The sequence below is a fragment of the Antechinus flavipes genome, chromosome 1, assembly GCF_016432865.1.
Source record: "Antechinus flavipes isolate AdamAnt ecotype Samford, QLD, Australia chromosome 1, AdamAnt_v2, whole genome shotgun sequence".
In the NCBI taxonomy this organism is placed as follows: Eukaryota; Metazoa; Chordata; class Mammalia; order Dasyuromorphia; family Dasyuridae; genus Antechinus; species Antechinus flavipes.
The window spans coordinates 703,174,472-703,196,634 of record NC_067398.1 but is presented as its reverse complement, the minus strand read 5'-3'; the positions used below and the strand labels follow the sequence as shown (position 1 = coordinate 703,196,634).

At 37.8% G+C, this 22,163-nt stretch overlaps 1 protein-coding gene across 1 annotated transcript in view; it reads left to right on the top strand.

Annotated features, from left to right (window-relative positions):
- The window catches only part of KSR2 (kinase suppressor of ras 2), a 562,622-nt gene that overhangs the window by 441,140 nt on the left and 99,319 nt on the right, over positions 1-22,163 (top strand). Inside the window, 5 exon segments of the mRNA XM_051972874.1 lie at positions 718-886; positions 8,501-8,542; positions 10,012-10,084; positions 16,579-16,627; positions 19,598-19,965. Of these exon segments, the coding sequence (XP_051828834.1) occupies positions 718-886; positions 8,501-8,542; positions 10,012-10,084; positions 16,579-16,627; positions 19,598-19,965 (701 nt within the window).

Below are 22,163 nucleotides of genomic sequence, written 5' to 3'. Positions count from 1 at the left end.
GGAATGGAGTGAGGGAAAAGGAGGGAGAAAAAATTGGAACATAAAGTTTTGCAAGGGTGAATGTCGAAAATGATATTTGTATCTATTTGGGAGGGAAAAGCTATTATTTTTAAAAAATTTTAAAACACACAAAAAACAGCTTTATCTATAAATGGGCATTGTAGTTGCTAAGGATTGCTAAGAGGATAAAATAATATAGTGTTTGTTTTAATTAACTTTTACTTATGTTATTTTATTTTCATTCATAATTCCAAATTCTCTCCTTCCCTCCATCCTTTTCCCACTCATTAAGAAAGTAAAAAACACAATACTCATGGCATATGTAATGAGTACTCATTACATACATCATGCAAGATATTCCTATATTAGCCACGCCATAATATTTTTAGTGTTTTTCAAAATTTAAAGTGCTATGTACATAGTAATTGTTATTTTCTCTATTAACTGTTTATTGTTATTATCGTGCCTCAAACATCTTCTAACCGTGACCCTGAGTAAATCATTTGTTGTCACTTCCCATATCTATAAAATGACGAATGGTTGGGTGCTTTTTCTGAAATATTGAGTGAGGTGGACAAAAGAGCTCTCAAGGCTGCCCATGATATAGAAGCACAGGTAAGAGGTGGGGATGCACCAGTGTTGCCACTGAGCTCTCACTGGCTTGTTTTTGCCTTTTTTGTCCATTCCTCTCCCATTCTTTCCTTTTTCTTTCTGCAGGACCACATTCCGGTACCTTACCAACCTGACTCTAGCAGCAACCCCTCCTCTACAACATCCTCCACGCCTTCCTCGCCAGCCCCGCCACTCCCACCCAGTGCCACTCCTCCTTCTCCACTCCACCCTTCCCCACAATGCACCAGACAGCAGAAGAATTTCAACTTGCCAGGTAATCCTTTTCTGGACAGACTTGCCATATATGGGTGAAGGTCAAGCTGGACAATCATGGTATTTGTGCTAGATGGGATTTGGGAGAGTCCAGGGACCAACAGATCAAAAACTATGACTCTTTGGCTTGTAAATTTCAGAGAATTTGACAAACTGTACTGGGAGGAAAGGGTTCTTAAAAAGAATTAAGTCTTAAGGCTGGATTTTATATATACATATATATGTGTGTGTGTGTATACATATATATATCTGTATGTATATATTATATATTATATATGTGTATATATGTATAGATAGGCAGATATATGGACAAGAAGCATTATGACAGTGAGAATGGAATACTGGCCTTCCAATAAAGACAAACTGGTTTCAAATAGTGTGTCTGAAACACAGGACTATGAGACCTTGAAGGAACACTCAATTTTTTGTCCCTCCTCTCTAAGGCTCTCTAAGACTCCAAATTGCATAGAAGATACTACTCTGCCTTGGGGTAGAAAGTTTATATATATATATAAAGTTTATATATATATATATAAAAATCCCAAAGCAGGCTTGCTACCTTTTAGCTAAGATTGGTTCATCTTTGACAGCCTGCTTGGTGCCCATAATGTGACTCACTAGACTGAATCATCTCAGTTTCTTCCACTGAGTTAATTAGATAAATTGCCTGGCATTTACACAGATCAAATCCTCCTGCTCTTGTCTCCAAGGTAGCCCATTCCAGCTTCTCCTGAGTGGGGGGTAGGGCTAACAACTGACACACACACATACAATATTTCATGGCAACGTCAGCCAAGCTTGTGGCAATTTTTCTGTGACACTATACTATTACCCTTCTGAGATCCAGCAGTAAGTCTTTTTTTTTAAAGTTATTTGGGTGAGACTTCATGTTCAACAACTGGAGTACTCGGACCCCAGTTTGAGATACCATATTTTTAGGAAGTACAATGACAAGCTGGAGAGACTCTATCCATGCAGAGCTTTGTGGCTCCCTTTCATTATTTTAAATATTATTGTATTAATATCTTTGGGGGGGAAGGAAGAAAAAAGAAGAAAAGATAATTACTTTGTTATGTATTTAAAAGGAATAGCAAGTTGTATATAATAGATTTGCAGTTTCATGTGTAATCATCTCCCCCCCTTCCCCATTTTCTATGGAAATTTTTGTTTCATCAGAATAAAATAAAAAAAAGAAATCCAATGATAGCAATAAAATAGAAGTTTATAGATAGGAAAGTTATGAGAGGGGAACACTGAAAATCAATTGTTATTTTTCATATTACCAAAAAACCATGGATATTTACATCACCTGCATTTTAGGATATAGCTCTTTTTGTTTCTCTACACAGTGAACCATTCTTTATAATAAAGAATGAAAAAAGGTATGGGGAGAAAAACAATTCAATATAACAAACCTGCACATTAATTGTGTTTGGCATTATATGCATTATTCCACATTCATAGTGCTCTGCTTCTACAAAGATAGAAAGGGAACCAGATTTCATTCTTAGTTTGTCACCTATCAGTAGTTTTAAAACATGGCTTATCATCTTGAGGTCGAGGGAGCAAGAGGGTGATAATTATTGATTGATGGTAGCTGTGTTAATGCAAAGTCTTGCCCATACATCAGTCAGTTCTCCAGGGAATCCCAGCCTTAATAAATCAAGACCAATACATTGCATCATCCTTTATTTTTACTCAATTTCTTCTCTTAAAGGGTGGTCCAGTGGTAGCTCTCTTCGCCTGCCTCCATGCCTTTTCTTACACAAGCCTTAATGATCTGGAAATAGCAGACTTTTTTTTTTTTTTTTGGCTTAAAAACAGGAAGAAATAGACTCTTCTCTTTATGATTGTACTCTTAAAAGATCCTTGCAGTTAACTTAATCACAAGATTCTCCTCCAGTCCTAGTTCCCTAATTTGGATTTTGTAAGAGAGAGGCAGATATAGACTGGTATCTTTTATTGTAATGGGATCTGTGACCCCACTGCCCATGGACTCACATAAAGAGTTGGCATTTGTCCCATGCAGAAAGTCTTGGATTTTAGGAATCCCCCCCTAGAAATTTTGGATACTTGACCAAAGAAATCAAAGAATCATAAATGGAGAACTGGAAGGAAGCTTAGATGTCAATCATTTTAACCCCCTTATTTTACAAAATTAGCAAACTGAAGTTTAGAAAGGATAAATCATTTGTCCAACGTTGTACAATGCAGCAAGTATTAGAGGTGAGATTTGAATCCAGGTCCTCTTTTCCAAATCCAGTCCCTTTCCCACTGCCTATATCAATTGTGTAACATAGTTAAAAATAGAACTAGGGACCACAAAGTCCTACATGGGGATCCCTGCAAAGCCACATATTGACTTAGGAAACATATTACACTATTTATATCCTATTATATTTTTTATTTATTTCCCAATTACATTTTAATCTGTTCAGACAGCACTCAGCACTGTTGCCCATGCAGACATGGCTATGTGTTTGATGATTCTGGCCTTTGACATATCTCTGTTTCTTGTTCAATTTTGCTTAGAATATGGCTAAGTGGCCACATTGAGATGCTTTATGCTTATGAAATTTGTGTTATCTAACTATAGGAAAAGTCATCTCTCCACATTTTGCCCTAAATAAAACATGTATGGATTATGTAGTTAAAACAATAGAGTAATGGATTTGGAATCAGGAAGACCTGACTTCAAATCCGATCTCAAAAAATCACTGGCTATGTGATCCTGCATGAGTCACTTAAACTCAAATTTTCTCATCTGTAAAATGGGGACAATAAAAATCCTCTCTCCCAGGGGTTTGTGAGCAACAAATGGGATAACATTTGTAAAGGCATTTTGCAAACCTTGAAACACTATATAAGTACTTGCCATTATTGTTATTATTTGTATTATTATTGTTGCTACCACCACCACCACCATCATCATCATCATCATTCCATTCCACTACTAAATTTTAGGAATGACAATAATAAGCTGAAGAGCCTTCAGAAGAGAACAACCAGACACGTAAAAGCCTTCCTAAGGATGCTGTGTAAGAATTGATTGAAGAAATCAGAAATGGTGGGACAGTATATGATAACTATCTTCAAGTACCCAAAAGTCTTCACTAGAAAAGGGCTGAGAATTGTGCTCAAATTTGTTTGTCCCTACAAATCAGAACTAGCAGCAATAGGTAGACATTATAGAGAGATATTTTTGAACTCAGTGTGTTCACATGATAACTTGATTATATATTTTTTTAAAAATAGCAAATTGTACAAAATAGATTTTTAGTTTCATATTATTACTATATATTATTATGCATACTTATAACTATTATTATATATTCTTGTAGAAATTCTTGTTTTATTCCATAAATTAAAAATTAAATAAATGTTTATTTTTAAAAATCTCATTGTAAGGAAACATTCTCTAACAATTAGAGTTTTTGAAAAATACAATAGACTTCTTTGTCAGGTAGTGAGTTTCCTCTTGCTAGAAGTTTTCAAATAAGTACAGACCACTCATTAAGGACACTTTGGAAGGGATTCAAGGTTTATATGTTGTATTCAGGGGATCTTAATCTGGCATCCATAATTTTCTTTTTTTGGTTTATATTCTGATAACTCCATTTCAACATAATTGCTTTCATTTGTAATCCTATACATTTCAGTTTGTACATTTAAAAACATTATTCTGAGAAGAGGGCCATAGGCTTCACCTGTCTGTTAAAGGGATACATGACGCCCTCTTCTCTGCTTGCCAAAAGACTAAGAATACCTAGATGAAGTCCCATCTATTTTGTGATGCTTCAAATCAGTTTAAGGAGAATAGGAGCTTCTATCCCCTGAGACTTAATGGTTTCTATCTCTTTCAGTTGTTCAAAATTCATTATCTTCTGTAGTACGGAGAGTCATGGTAGAGAGAATTATTTCTGTAGTGAATGAAGGGCATTGGCATCCTACGGAGTTACATCTCTGTCTACTCTCAGACCCACCTGTTAGTAGTGCCAACTCAGAGCAGAAATTTCAAAACTCTGGGTGCCTGTTCACTGCCTTTCAAAGGCTCCACAATCAGCTAGCTTCTCCCCCTTGCCCTCTTTGTACTTGGAGGGGCAACAGAAGAAAGAGCCCCTACCCATAGCTTCTTGCCAACTATGCTTCTTCCCTCCCTTTCATTAACAACATTGCTACATGCTATAACATGGCTTGGATTATTTGAAGAAGCAGCAGTAATAGGTTTTAAGTGACCATTGAAAGGTGGAGTTGGCTCAGCATATCAATAAATCACTCCAAATGTCAGAATCTTGGGATTTAGGGACAAAGACAGATCTATTGGGATCTCAGAGATCATTTAGCCCTTTAATTTGAAAGAAAAGGCCATCTTTAAGGTAGAGGTTCTTAACTTTTTTAAGTTAAGAAGCCTCTTACTTCAGGCTACAAGAGGGATGTCTACAGACCCATCTCCCTGTCCCTAGAGACTTGGAGATATATTCCAGGGAGTCAGTCAATGAACAATTATTAAGAATCTATGTGCCAGGCTCTCAGGTAAGTGCTAGGAATACAAAGAAAGGCAAAAGACAGTTTTTTTTGCCCTTGAGGAACTCACAATCCAATGGGAGAGAGAAACTACATACACAAATGCTATATGCAATGTAACGAAGAAGTGCTCAAATTAAGATTTAAAAAGATTGGGAAAAGCTTCTTGTAGATGGTAGGATTTTATCTGGGACCTGAAGGAAACCAAGAAAGCCAGGAGACAGAAATGAGAAGGGATGCTATTCCGGATAGGGGGGATAGCCTCTGGCTTTTTCTCTGTAAACACCCAGAAATGGGAAATTAGGCATTTGTTCAAAGAATTACAAGGAGACCAGCATTTCTGAATTTGAAGAGTAAATGGTGAAGTGTCAAGGAGGAAGTATAGGAATACTGGAAAGATCAGGGAGGGGCTAGGATATGAAAGACTCTTAATATTAGAACATTTTTGAAGGACTCTTAATATTAGAACATTTTTTTGAATCTATAGGTGATAGGGAGCCAGTGAAGTTTATTGAGTAGGAGATGGGATATGATTACTTTGACATGTGAGTGAAACATTTGCAGGAAGATGAAATAGCAAGATATTTCAGTAGTCTTGCCATGAGGAGATGAGGGTTTGCATGAGGGTGGTAGGAGATAAAGGTCTATATTTAAGCGGTTACAAAATTGAAATCATTAGATCTTGGCAACAGATGGGTAATTGGAAGAGGGGTTAATAGAGAGTGAAGAGTTAATGACATCTTGTTTGGAAACCTGGTTGACTGGATGATAGTGCTTTTGATAATAGGGTAGTTTGGAAGTACAGAATAGGACCCTAAAACAGAGGTTTTAGGAAAAAGATGAATTAAGTTTTGGACACATTGAGTTTAAGAGTATATAAAACATCAAGTTTAAGATGTCCAATAAGCAGTTAGAAACTTGAGAATGGAAAGAGGTTAGTGTTAGCTAATTCAATTTGAGAATTGTCAGCAAGGAGACGGCAATTGAATCCATAGAAATTGATGAGTCCACCAAGTGAAATAATATATATGGAAAAGGGAAGAGCATCCAGGATAGAGTCCTGCGGGACATTCATGGTTACTGACCATGATCTGCATAAAACTCCAGCAAAGGAGTCCAAGAAGAAATAGAGGAATCAGTAGGGGAAGAACCAGGAAAGAAGGGTGTGTCAGAAACCTAGAAAGAACAGAATATCAAGGAGGAGAGAATGATTGACAGTGTCAAAGGCTACAAAGAGTTCAAGAAGAATGAGGATTGAGAAAATGGAGTTCATAAACCTGAATAGGATAAAAGTCTTTTCTCTATTTCTATTTCTCAGGAGTCCTTAAATTTCAGACCCATGGACACACATAACACACACACACACACACACACACACACACACACAGTCTCTCTCTTTCTGTCTCTCTATCTCCATTTATACATGTATATATATTTTCTCTGTATTTTAATAGTCAATTCCATTATAATCCTATGTATTTTAATATACATAATTGTATCATATAAAAACATTTTATAATTCATTTTAAAACATTATCCTCAGAAGGAATCTGTAGACTGCTAAGTGGATTCACATGGGGCATCTTGATAAATTGTCAATAACCATCTCTTTGGGAGAAAAAAAATATATAGTTTTCATTATTAATACTTTTTTAAATCTAGGCAATCAACAAAACAGTATCAAATCCCGATTTTAGCAGTTTTGCTGACTTCAGGAGTTATAAGTGATCACACTGAAAATCAACCAGTTCAAGCTGGCTCCAGCACACCTCTGGATTCATAGCACATACTAATTGAAATTGTGTGTTTCCTTCAATCATTTAAAATATGATTTTAAGAAGCTACCCAAACGCTTCGGCAGATTGCCCAAGGGGTCCAAGCCCCCAACGGGGTCCTATTCTGAGTTCCTTTCCATGACTACATCTATGATCCTATGAAAATATGGCAAATTATGTTTTGCTTCAGGCTGCTCTCAAGAGGGTTGTGGGCCACATGTGGCCTCTAGGTCATGTGTTTAACACCTCTATGCTAACTTATTAGATTTGGAATCGGTTGAATGAATAGACCCAAAGAGCATATTATTGATTTGATGTTAACTTGGAAATGGACCTCCAGTGCAATTTGGAAGAATCCTGTGCCATTAAAAATTGGTAGTAACGATTGGAATAAAAAGCATAGATGGATGCTTATTAAATATGCAGATGATAGAAACTTGGGAAAGATAGTTAACACCAGATAACAGGGAAAGGAATTAACTAGCAGGTTGAAACCTTGGGCTGAATTGGATATGGTGGAATTTGCTACAGACTAACAACAAATCTTAAACTTGCCTTCAAAAAAACAACTTCACCAACTTCAACCAATTAATTGTCAGTTTAAAAATGGAGAAAGTACGACTAGTTAGTGAATCATCTGAAAAAAAGATCCGGTGGTCTTTAGTGGCTTGTTATTTCACTGTAAATGAACAGAACAACATGACAGCCTAGAAATCTAAGGGCAACATGGCTTTGAGAAGTATAAGGTGAATGTGAACCACATTAAAAGAGATTTGGTATCCAGTGAGATAATAGTTTTGCTTTAATCTTCTATACTCAAACCACTTCTGAATGATTATGTTTATTTCTGGATGGCCAATTTTGGGAAGAATCTTATTAAGCTGGAGAGTATGAGGGAGTCGTTAACTAGGATAGCTTTGAGTCGTAAGTTATTGCTCAATCGGTGACAGTTATCATAGTACTATATAAATGCACCATATAGCTATTGCTATTTTCATCATCATCATCTTGTTCTTCTTGTTCTTCTCGTTCTTCTTCTTCACCATCATCATCATCATCTTCTGGTTTACAGATAAAAAAATTAAGGCTCAGAGAATTTAAATGATTTGCCTAGGATTCCACACTTAATAATCCTTAGAGGTGTTATCTGAACCCATGTCTTTTGTACTCCACTTCTAGAACTACACCCACCCACATATGTAGTAACCTGCTTACATGTATGGATTTTTATTCAATCTTAATTCATTCAGAAAATATTTCTGAGTCACTGTGTTCTAGAACAATGCTCACTTTGGTTTCTTATTTTCCTTCCCCAGCTTCCCATTATTACAAGTACAAACAACAGTTCATTTTCCCAGGTAAGTTTTGAAGCTATTACCAGCTACATTTAACACATTTGGGCTCTATTCTGGAGGGAGAAATTGGGTAATATTTTGGAAGGAGTTCAGGCACAATTTTTTTATTGTGGAAGTAGGATAAAACATTGGCAAACGTGGGTAATCATTTAAAGCTTTTGATCAAGAGAATGCAGTGATGGAAGTCATATTTTACAAAGATTAAGCTAGCACTGGTGGTCACAATAGTTGGGCAGGAGAAGAGTTACTGAACTAGGGAAGAGTGGCTGGGGAAGTTATTTAAGAAGCTGTTGGAATAAACATGACATGTTGTTAATTCTTCCCCTTTCCTCTTCCCTTTCTTTCACACATTCACACTTGTATAAATGTACTACTTTTCATCGACAGAAGGGCCTATGTCACTGCTCATTCGCTCTCATCTCCTCTGGCATACAGAATCAGGCTGAGTGGTTCCCTTGAAATGGACTTCAGTTCAGAGTCAATTATAGGAAATCCTTCTGAGGCCCCATTACCTTTTAAACATGTTCAATCAATCAATCATCATCATTAAACATCTGGACTCAGGAAACCCTAAGTTCAAATTGGGCTTCAGATACTAACTGTGTGACCCCCGGGCAAATCATCTAACTTCCATTTGTCTTAGTTTGCTTTGCTATAAAATGGGGATAAAGATAATACCTACTTCCTAGAATTGTTGAGGTGATCAAATGAAATAATATTTGTAAACACTTGACATAGTTCCTGGCACATAGTAGGCACTCTATAAATCTTAGCTATTGCCATCTTGAGGCAGATAGATTGTGCAATCGATAGAGCATTAGTTTTGGAATCAGGAAGACTCATTTTCCTGAGTTCAGATCTGACCTTGGACACTTACTAGCACTGTGACACTGAATAAGTCACTTAACTCTGTCTCAATTTCCTCATCTGTAAAATGATCAGAAGAAGCAAATGGCAAACCATGGCAGTATCTTTGCCAAGAAGATCCCAAATGGGGTCACAAAGATGAGGACATGACTGAAATAATTAAAAACAGCACAGTGTTATCTTATCACTTTGTGCTAAGAGAACCAATAAAAATGGGGGGCAGTCAGAAAACATTTATTAAGAATCTGCTATGTGCCAGACCCTGTGCTAAAAGTTGAGAATACAAAAAAGGCAAAAAAAGCAGACCTTGCTCTCAAGAATTAATAGTCTGATGAGGGAACTATATGAACAACTAGGTACAAAAAAGATCTATATAAAATAAATTGGTGATGACCAGAAGAGAGAAGGTACTAGAATTAAGGAGGATGGGAAAAGCTTCTTGTTGAAGGTGAGATGGGCTGGTGAGAGACTGAGCTGAGTTTCCTAAAGAAGACATTGTTTTGGGGTCATGAGACAGTTGAAACTAGAAGATGTCATTGACTTGGTTGCCTCCTCTCTCTGGGAAGTGTGTCTTTTGTCTTTATTCTTGGACTTTTTGTTTTCAGATGTGGTTCCAGTGCCTGAGACACCCAATCGAGCACCCCAAGTCATCCTCCATCCAGTGAACTCAAACCCAATGTAAGTAGAGCTCTCTTTCCTGTCTGGTGACCACAAAGTCATCTGTTCTTCTTAGCCTAGCCTTTCCAGCTTTCTGCCCCAGGCTCCCCCACTTTGGAGGGGAGGAAGATGGAGTCAATCCTCACTGGTCAGACACCAACCAGCTCTCTCTTGATGACATAAATGCTGAGCTGGCCATATTAAGTCAAAACACTCATCTGGAATTGGGAGGATGGTGGGGAGAGAAGGTCAATGCAACAAAAATCCTTCGTTCTCTTTTTTGGAACAAGCCTGTCCTAAAACTGAGAATGGCAACTCTCGGGGGCATGATCAGAGATCTAATGGAAAGATATGCTTATATATACATATACATATACATATATATATATATACATATATATACATATATTTATATAGAAAGATATATATTTTAGGGGAGGCAGCATATCATAGTGCAAAGAGTGCTGGTGTGGGAAGACCAGAGATTTATTCCTAACTCTGTTTATTACTTCCTGTTTGACTTTGGACAAGTCTCTCAACCTTTGTGGTTTTCATTTCCTATTAAATGAAGGACTGGACTAAATGGTCCCTGAAGCTTTCTAGTTTGATGGACCAAAGGACTCTTAAATTACTTGTTTATCTTAGCCAGAGGTGTGTGGTCTAGACACATCTGGAGACCTCCTGAGACACTCTCAGAAGATTCATGAGGACAAAACTCTTTTAATAATAATACCAAGATGTTTTAATTTCAAATACAATAACTATAAGGTATGACTCAGATAAACAAAAGCTCTTTGGGTCAAGTCCTCAATAAATTTTGAGAATTATGAAGGGATCCTGAGACCAGTAAGTTTAAGAGTTGTTGTTCTAGGGTAACATTATTTACCCAGGGCCAAGAACTTGTATGGGTGGTTTGACATTTTGATAGCTATATTTCAATAGAATTGGTTTTCTTTTAATTCTATGTATTTTACGCATTTTAAAACATGATTCTGAGAAGGGGTCCCCAGTTTTTCTAGATTGTCCAAGGGGTCCAAAACACAAAAAGGCTCAAGAAATCCTTCTAGAGGACTAGCTGTAGGACAAAGTCTAAAACATAAGGGAGAACAGCTCAGTTGCTCTTTTTTTCTCTAATACAAATGCCCTTGCTAGCAAAATTTTGTTGATATGAAAATCAAAGAAAAGATAGAAAAAGAGGCATAATTGGGGGATTGTAATGGTAATTAATTCAGCAAAACTAACCAGCACATTGAACAATATATACATATAGTATTCTTCATCTTTAGATCTCCATTTAGCAAAGATAGGGAGAGAGATGGCTGATTTTTTCCACTTTCATTTTTTATTCTTTGTTGATGGTGATCCTTGGTGGAGGAAAGTGAAGAGTAATATAGGGAGAGAAAGGTGATTTTAAAAAGAAAAGGTAGCTGAGTTTTTTTTTTTAATTTGGTTTTGTTTCAAGAAAATCAAGGATAGCCTTGAAGAAGACAGAGCCTTGGGAAGTCTGAGTGATGGGTATTTGGAAGTAGGGAGAGACACATGGACTCATTGTATCAATAGGTACTAGCATTTAGTTTTATTTTGTATTGTTTTTACACCAACTATCAGAGACACCTTGCTCATTAGCTGCTTTCCCCAATCCAGATGCCAGTAGCACTGGGGAGTCTCCCCAAAGCTCCTGACTGGGAGTAATTGGCCTTTTAACTAGTCATGCACTTACATACACTTTCTATAGGTAACACCCTTGGGTGATGGATGAGCAGTTCTAAACAGTCATTATTCACTCCCTTTCCAGTCATCTTTATACTTGTATACAGGTCAGTGATTAATGGACAATGCAGAAATGTCTTTGCATTAGTGCAAACATGATCCTGGAAGCTCTAACTTGCTACCTTGGGGAGATAGGAATAGGATAGATTGCACAAGAAGCCAAAAAGACGTAGAATGAGAATATGGAGACCTGTGTTCAAAGCCTACCCCCAATACCTAATCACTACACTTCCTAGAGACCCAGTTTCATTAGCTGCCTAATGAGGAAAACTTGAAAGGCTGTCTTCTATAAAAGGAATTAGCTCTGGTTCTGTTCGGCCCCAGAGGGCAGAATCAGAAACCATCTATGGATAGAATTTGCTGAGACAGATTTAGGTTTGAAATTAGAGAAGACTTCCCGACAAAGATAATTGCCCCAAAGAGGAATGAGAAAGTTCTTCCTCCACCTCTTCCCAGAGGTTGAAAGCAAAGACAGTGGTAGATGGGGTTCTTGGACAACTCTTGCAGGAGTAGGAGAGATGAGGGGGTGAGATAGCTTCTGAGGGCCCTTATACTAGTGACTCTATGACTCATGGAGTGAGGGTTGGAAGCTGGAGGTAGAAGGAGCACTCCACTGAGAGTTGTGTGTTTTATACTTGCAATTTAAATGTATAGCCCTGATATCCCAAGATAGTCCCTGAATCCAGGAAGTTCTGGATATAAATCCCATTTCTGATACTTTCAGCCTTTGTGATCTTGGTTAACTCAACTTTCTAGGACACTGGAGAAATTCGTTTTTATGTCCTGTACCCCTTTGGCAGTCTGCTAAAGACTATGTACCCCTTATAAGAAAAATTTTAAATGAAAAAAAAAATATATATATATATATCAAAGCTCCTTAAACTATGAGTTATGACCCCATATAGAGGGTCTTATAACTAAATATGGGGGTTGTGAAATTATAATTTATTATCAGTAAATGTTTGATTTATATATCTGTTTTATATAACTGGAATTGTGTAAAAATTTCTTGGGTGAAAAAAGTTTAAGAAGCTTTGATACATACATATATATACACATACATACATATATGTATAATTATATTTATATGAATTTTATACATATCTGTTATAAAAATAAAATATAGATTATAAGAGAAACAAATCATATGAAAATTATGCATATATATGCATACAAGTTCATAGACCCCATGTTAAAAACACTTTTGCTCTAAGATGAAGAGATGTTCACCTGCATTGGTGAAGGATTTTTTTCTCTGCCAGGAGAAACTGAGGAAAATTGTAAGTCGTGTCCAAACAAATAGCAGAGAAATCCCCAAACTTTGTGTTTACTTATCTCTATATGTGTTGTATGTGTATGTTTGTGGTTGCCACCCCCAATAGAATGTAAGCGTGGCACATAAGAGTTAATCCTTATAAGTTTGTTGAACTGAGTTGAATTGAATGACTTTCTACTAATAAGTCAGGTATCTAAATAGAAAGAAGCATTCTTGGAGAATGGCTCATGGTCCAGCAAAATAATTCTAGGACTAGAGTCATAGGATTTACATCTTGATCCAGCCACATAATTGAGCCCAATGGCCTTGGTCAAGATAATTCACTTTCCTGAGTCTTAGTTTCCTCATCTGTAAAATGAGGTCATTGAACTAGCTAAACCCTAGAGTTTCTTCTAGCTTGGGATCTAGAATCCCAAGAATACTATACAATATTTTTTCCCTGAATAGTGATGGATCCAATCTAATTTCTAACATTGATGGTCAATTTCCCAGTAGAAAAATGACATTTCAGCTTCATGGACTTTAATCCATTTAAACCAACAGCTAGGAACAGAGGATTTGTAGGGGTAGCAGGGTTGGAGTAGTAATATAATAACCTTTTCTGCTGTAATATCCAGATTCAAAAGAAAAGCAAACAGGAGGAAGGGCTTATTTTGTTGCTGAGGGCCGAGCAGAAGAGCCAGCTGCCATTGTCCAGCAGGATTGGGTCTCAGCTTCTCATCACATCAACTGTCTCTATTGCAATTACAGTCTGCCTTGCTCTAAATAATTGGTTAATCCAAGAGATAACAAATAATGCTCTGCTCTTTGGAAATCTCAAAGTGGAGTTGAAAGGACACTTGGCTATACACTCTCCAATTATTATTAATTGTGCTGGAGCGTTAACTGAAAACAGGATGGGTGCCTTGCGAGTGTCTGTGATATCAAAGAGCATTACAGTTCCAGGAAATTTATTAGATTCAGTTTGGAAAACAGAAAAGGGCCGTGGGGCAATAATAATAGCTACTATTTAAGTAGCCTCTTAGCCTAGCACCATGCTAAGTGCTTTACAAACATCTTACTTGATTCTCATAATGATCCTAGGGTGTAGATGCTATTATTATCCCCTCCTCTCTTTTTTACAAATGAAGAAACTGAGGCTCAGAAGAAGAGAAATTACTTGCCATAGGTCACATAAATGCTATGGCAGAGTCAGAATTTTTGAATAAAAGGACCCAAAGTAAGAAAGCCTTGTATTCAAATTGTACTTTAGAGACCTACTAGCTTCATGACCATGAAGCATGGGCAAGTCATTTAGGCTCAGTTTTGTTTGGTAAAGTCATTTAACCTCAGTTTCTTTATCTGTAAAACAGGGATGATAAAAGCATCTACTTTTCAGGATTGTTGTGAGGATCAAATGAAATAATGTTCATAAAAGCCCTTAGCAAAACTTTATATTAATGTGAGCATTCATGATGGACATGGGCTATAATGGAACGAGTGTTAGCTTTGGAATTGGGAAGACCCGAGTTTAAGTTTCACCTCTAATATATTCATGCTATGTGATCCTGGGCAAATTGTTTAATTTCCCTGGTTCTGGACAACTAGCTCAAAGGTACATAATGGGCCAATCTGCATTGGAAGGCATTTCCTTATCTGGAGTTAAGAAGCATATCTTAAGTGTTTCCTCAGCCAGGCACTGTGCTAAGCCAATGACTCAAAGGGCCAATAACAAAAAAAAAAAAAAATGCACAAGTCATTGGTTAATCACAATGGTCCTCATCTCCCTGGAACTTAGAATCTATTCGAGAGGGAGGGCAGAACTCATGGAAAATAACAAAAATACAAAAGGGCAGCTGGATGACAGTGGATGGAGAGCACTGAACTTGGAGTCAGGAAAATGAATTCAAATTCTGCTTTCAGATACAAGCAGGATAAATCTGAGCAAGTTACTTAACCTCTCTACCTCAGTTTCCTCATTTGTAATATGAAGGGATTGGGCATCTTGGACAGAAAAGTTTCTTTCAGCGTCCAATTTAGAACAACATAGAGATATATAGAAAGCAAATAGGAAGTCATTTAGGGTTTTGAGAAGAGCATTAATGACTGGGGGAGGTTGGTCCCTGAATGAGCCTTAATGAGGACAACCTGTACAAAGGCATGGAGGGGAGAGATTGAGTGTCACGTATGGGAATGGCAAACAATCCAGACTGATCAACAAAGTTGTGTGAAATAGTCCTAGAAATTGGATTATGAAGGACTTTGTACGTTATCCTAGAGATAATAGGGAGCCCCTAAAACTTGTTGAGCAGAGGAGTGACATGGTGACCCTGTGCTTTAGGAAAATGAAATTAGCAGCTGAATGGAGGATAGATTAGAGAGAGGAGTAGGGAGATAAGAGATCAGTGAGAAGACTCATGGAAATATCCAGATAAAAAGTAAAGAAGGCCAGAACTAAGTCACCATAATGGACAGAGCATTGAACTTGGAGTCAGGAAGATGTAAATTCAAATCCAGCCTTAGATACTTCCTTGTGTCATCCTGGACAAGTGACTCCACCTCAATCTGCCTCAGTTTCCTCTTCTGTAAAATGGTGATAATTGTATCTTCTTTCGGGGGTTGTTGTGTGGGCCAAATGACATAACTGTAAGGTGCTTAAAATATTATATAAATGCTACTGCTACTAACTACTACTACTACTACTACTACTGCTACTACTTATCATCATCATCTCAGTGGTTATAAGTAGATAATAGGAGATGGAAGTTATGAATTTTTTTGATTCCTAGTATCTCCCCCCTCAAACAACATGTAAAAAAGTAGAGAAAAAAAGATAGACATTCATAAATGTGATTTTTTTCTATTATTATATATGCTTTCTTGAAATGGAAATTTGGTTTATAAATGTATACATATATGTGTATGTATACATGCACACATATGTATGAATCTATGTGCATGTATATATGTGTATATGTGTGTATATAGACATATACATATATAATAAATATATGTATAAATCCTCCCTGTTGTTCTCTTGGGCACATGACAACATTTTGTTTTGTATCGTTTTCCTTTTCTATCCTTTTCTTTATTCTGTCTTTTTTCTTATTTTGTATTTAATTCAATAAATAACTATATTGAAATATTGAAACTATCTTATTAAGCAATTGGGATTTATTATCTCTTGATTAACAGATTATTTCAAAATTGGAACTAGATGGTGCAGTAGATAGAGCACTGGCCCAGGAGTCAGGAGGAACTGAGTTCCAATTTGACCTCAAATACTTGATGCTTACCAGCTGGGCAAATCACTTACAACCCCAATTGCCTGATGAAAGAAAGAAATGGAACGACCCAGAGCAATAGCAGGGCCTAATCAATTTTCTAGTTAAAACCTATAACTATGTATGTAAACAGCTGAAGTCAATATGTCTGAGTTTCCATATAACCATCAATTAAAACTATTTTTTTTCCTTCTCCCCTAAAGCCTGGAAGGAAACCCATTACTTCAAATTGAAGTGGAGCCAACATCAGAGGTGAGAACCATGGAGAGTCCAAAGAAACTTTCTGCATGTTGAGCCTGAATGAACTGAAACTTGGCTTGCAACCAATGAAACAGAGACAAAGCAGGTTGGGATTGGGGAGTGGGGAAGGGAGAAGGCAGTGTATGGCCTGGGGCTGGCAGTCTACCCCATGCCCTTCAAAGCCCAACACAGGAACAATTAAAATGAGCTGACCGTTCCCAGCTTTGGACTTAATGGACCATTATATATGGACATCATTGGAAACCATGTTGTACGGAAATTGGCAGTGAGTCAGCATTGTCTGGATGGAAAAAGGAAAAGAAAAACAAGCTGGGAGAGTGAGGTCAATGGAGAATAGGTCATGACCCACAGCCTTGAGATTTGTAGGGGAGGGGAGGGAAAAAGGAAGGGGGATTCGGGGGTGGGGAGAATCATGTTCAACTGAGGGGAATCCACCTAAGAAGTTAGTGAAGCACACCAAATGTTTAGTGGGCTCCCACTGAGGGCATTGGGGTTCTTGAGAAATGAAAGACAAGTGGATAGAGTCATCAATAGAGAACTTTTTGGTTTTCCCAATGTGCCTTGGAGCTAACAGTAGTAAGGTCTGCATTTTCTGAGAAAATCCTTCTCCCAAACAGATCAGTCAATATTTCTGAAGCATTTGCTATACTTCATATTTACTATGTGCTAAACACTACAGTTCTTATTGTTGTTTTTGAGTCATTATAGTTATTTTTGGGTCTCCATTTGGAGTTTTCTTGGCAAATATAATAGAGTGGTTTTACATTTCTTTCTCTACAGATGAGAAAACTGAGATAAGCAGGGTTAGTTAAGTGACTTCCAGCTAGTAAGTGTCCGAGTCCAGATCTGAACTCGCCAATGAATCATTCTGATTCCCAGCCCAGCGCTATAAGCATTATGGCACCATCAAACTGACCTTAGCACTGAGGCAAAAATTCTTTCCCTACAGCCAGCTCCACTGCAATAAAAAAATCATTAACTTTCTTGGATCTCAGGTTCCTCATTCATAAAATGAAGGGGTTAGACTTGATGATCTTTGAGAGGCCATCTAACTTTGATCCTAAGTTACTTGATCTAGGGAGGTTCCCTTTTCTTCATCTGGAAAATCAAGTACTCCTTGACCTACCTACGCTGAAATGCTAACTTGAGAATGTTGCTAAAAAATTACATTTAAAAAAACACTATATCATCATACATTCGATTTAACTGGAGGTTTATTAACCACTTATTTTTTATTGTTTCTTTTTAATTTAGTATAATGAACACTGTGGCAGTATAGACTTCAGATCACCCTTTTCTAAAATCCTAGAATGGAAGAGCTGAAAGGAATCTCAGAGACTAGTTAGTTCAACTCATAACTGAATAAGGATTCCCTCTTTCAATATCCCAACAATAAGTCAATTCGGTATCTTCTAGAAGACCTAGACTCTGGGGAACAGACCAATTCAATTTAACTCATCAAGTATTTACTAAGCACCTGCTATGTTCTAGTTACTGTGCTAGGTGCTTGGGATACCAAGAATAGGAAAAACCCTAACAATTCTGTCCTCAGAGAGCTTCCTTTCTAAGGGAAATGTGCCTTACGAAGCATGACAGAAAGGAAGGCTTGCTATAGAAATGGGGAAAATGGTGCAAGTATTTGAAATCTTTGCAAGGAATACAAGCTAACTCATGATGGTGACTTTCTTGTCATTGGAGGGGTTGAAGAAAGTGGGAGGGTCACTCATTGGGAATACTTGTTCAAATTTGAGTGGGACCAGATGGACACTGAGGTCTCTGGAAACTCTGAGAATCTGAGACTTTTGTGATTCTTACCAAGTGACCAAAGGCCTCAAGATCAGGCCAAATGAGGATTGACCAAGGGCCGAGGAATATTTATTCTGCAGAAGAAAAGACTATGGTGGGCTAGGGGGTAGAGCAGAGATGATAACTGCTTTAAAGTTTCTGAAGGACTCGCGTGTCGAAGAGGGAAATAACCCTGTCATACTTGGTCCCAGTGGGTAAAATTAGCAACATGGCGGTGATTTGCTCACGATAGAAGGGAACACTTGCTAACAATTAGGTGCTTAGGACCACATATCTAGCACTGGAAGGGATCCCATAGATTATTTGATTTAACACTTTTCCATTGCCAGTGAGGAAACTGAGCCTCTAGGGTCATACAGATTTGTTTGTTCTTTGTTTTCGAAAAGAACCATGACATGGGGTGGGGGGTTGATTCCATGACATGCAAGTGAATTGGATTGAAGTGAGGGAGTGCCAGTTGTCCTGATTTGTGTCTGGCCACTGGAAACAAATGGCTCTGGAGGGTCATATAGGAAGCAAGCATCAAGGGCACAATTTGAAGGCAGGTTCACAGTTACTATTTTTTTCACTGTATTATACTATCCTCATATAGAATGGGCTGCCTTGGAAGGGAATATCATCCCCCATTAAAAGTCTTCAATCAAAGGACAGATGAATGAGTAGTTAGCATTTCTTTAATGCCCAAATGTTTTATTTTGTCTATCATTAATTAATTTTTTTTTTTTTTTTACTGAGGCAATTGAGATTAAGTGACTTGCCCAAGGCCACACAGCTAGGCATTGTATGAGGTTAGATTTGAACCTGGGTGCTCCTGACTTCAGGGCTGGTGCTCTATCCACTGTACCACCTAGCTGCCCCAAGTATTTAGCATTGTTGCTGAGATTTTAGGGACTACCTCTGAGGTCCCTTCTAGGTCCAAGATTCGGGGATACGTTGACAGTAGGTGTTGATCTAAGCAAAAATGATTGACTTGTGATTTCTAGCAAGAAGAATGTTTAGAAACATTTGAAACTTGAGATGAGGAAACTGGGTTTGGGTCAGAGAGCTGGGGAGTGCCAAAGCACCAGTTCTTTCTGACTCCCAGTTGGATGCTCTAGTCACAGGACACCCCCTTCCTCCACAATTGTTCTCATTTTTCTCTCCTTCCTGCCACAGAATGAGGAGGGGAACAATGAAGCTGAGGAATCAGAGGATGACTTTGAGGAGATGAACCTCTCACTTCTCTCTGCCCGCAATTTCCCCCGCAAGGCCAGTCAGACCAGCATCTTTCTCCAGGAGTGGGACATCCCCTTTGAACAGCTGGAGATGGGCGAGCTCATCGGCAAGGGCCGGTTTGGGCAGGTGTACCATGGCCGCTGGCATGGGGAAGTGGCCATAAGGCTTATTGATATCGAGAGGGACAATGAGGACCAGCTCAAGGCCTTCAAGCGGGAGGTCATGGCCTACCGGCAGACACGGCATGAGAACGTGGTACTCTTCATGGGGGCCTGCATGAGCCCGCCCCACTTGGCAATCATCACCAGGTCAGTGCCTTGCCCCAGTTTGGACATACGGCTCCCTAAGCCTGAGTAGATCTTTACTCTTGCATCCTTCCGTCCGCTACCAAACCACCTGACATGGTCCAGGTTGCTCTGAACAAGCCAGTCTCTTAGTGAATAGATGCTCCATGTATATTGCATGTGAGTACCGGACAGCCAGATATATTAAGTACTGGGTTAGTGCAGTGGAAAGGACCAAAAACAGAGGACTTGGTTTCTAATTCTGATTTGCTACAACTCAGTTGACCTTGAGCACGGTGATTAATTCTTCCGCCTCGTTTTCCTTCTCTGTAAAAATGAGGGGGTTGAGCCTGATGGCCTCTGAGATTTGTTCCAGCTGAGATATCATGTAACTGGCACTGGATTGGCAATCAGAGGGCCTCCAGTCAAATGCTCAGTCTGTTTCCTTCAGCTTGTAATGATTTGGAGTAAAATCACCTCTGGGCCTCAGCTTCCCATTTTTAAAATGAGACCTTCAGATTAAATGATTAAATTTAGTGTCTATTATAAAGTGTTTACAATGTACTGAGCACTAGAAATACAAATGCAAAAATGAAATTATCCTTTTCTTCAAAGAGCTTCTATTCCAATGAGGCGGGTTCTGGACACCACTGCTCAATGCAATTTTTGTATGCAACTCAATGCTGCTTTTAGGAATATATAAAGTACTATCTCTTGGTAGGGTAGTTAAGTGGCACTGGCCAGGAATCAGGAAGACTTATTTTTGTGAATTCAAATATGGCCCCACACACTTGTTGTTGTTGTTGTTCTTTTGATAAGGGTTAAGTATTTGCCCAGGGTCACACACTTAGGGTCTGTTATGTGTCTGAGGTGGATTTGAACTCAGGTCCTCCTGACTTCAGGGCTGGTTCTCTATCCACTGCACCACCTAGCTGCCCCCAACTCGGACCCTTCCTAACTGTGTGCTCCTGGCCAAGTCATTTAATCCTGTTTGCCTCAGTTTCTTCATCTGGAAAATGAGCTGGAGAAGAAAATGGCAAACCCCTTCTACTGAATTTCTATCAAGAAAACCCCGAATGGGGTCACAGAGAGTTGGGCACAATTGAAAAAAAATGACTGAATAACAAAAAAATTTCTTCATATGATATAGGCAGAGATAGTACCTTTAAATCAGTTCACCTTGATGTACAAGATAATGGATACAGATGCAAATGAGATTGTCTTTATCCTCAAAAAGTATATATTCTAATGGCTAATATATACAGAGGGAAAAGATGACCAGGGAAGACTCTTTTGGTTTGGAAAGTCACAGGGGTTGTGAGTGGAGCACGACTAACAAGCCTCTAGTAAACCTAGACTGTAATCCTTCTTTTTAAAGGAAGTTTCTTTCTCTCTTAGGGCCACATTTGCTTCATCTCTAAAATGCTGGAGTGGAACTAGGTGTTTTCTAGGGTTCTTTCTAGTTCTAAAATTCTATATTTCTATAATTTATAATATATCATTTAAAATTCTATAACTATAATTTAAAATTGTATAATTTAATTTATATATAATTTTAAATTATATAGTTCTATAATTTATAATTCTATAATTTGATTCATGTAATTTAGAATAAAATTTGAAATTATATAATTCATAATTTATATAATTTAATTTATGTAATTTATGATATTTAAAATTATATAGCTCTACAATTTATGATATAATTTAAAATATATAACTTAAAATTATATAGTTCTATAATTTACAATTACATAATCTGATTTATATAATTTATAATGTATAATTTAAATTATGTAGTTCTATAATTCACAAGATGATAGATTTCAAGCCAGAAAGGATCTCTGAGTCCATCTAGTCCAATTCCCTTCATTTTACAATGAAGGAATGTATACATATTAAAGCTAAGTGACTTCTCCAATGTCACATTTGTAGTAAGTGGTAGATACCGGATTTGAATCCAAGACCTCTGGATTCAAGTCCAGTGCTCTTTCTGATGTACTATACTGATTTTACTGAGTATCATTTGCATTTTATGATTCCATATGTCCTTCAGGATTTTCTTGAGGCTCTAGGTAATAATAATAATAATAGAAGAAAAGGACAAGGAGGAAGAGGAACGTGGGAAAGTGGATGATGGGGGAAGAGGGAGAGGAGGAGAAAGGGGAAGGGGAAAAGGAAAAAGAAGAAAAGGAGAAAAAAGAGAAGGAAAAGGAGGAAGA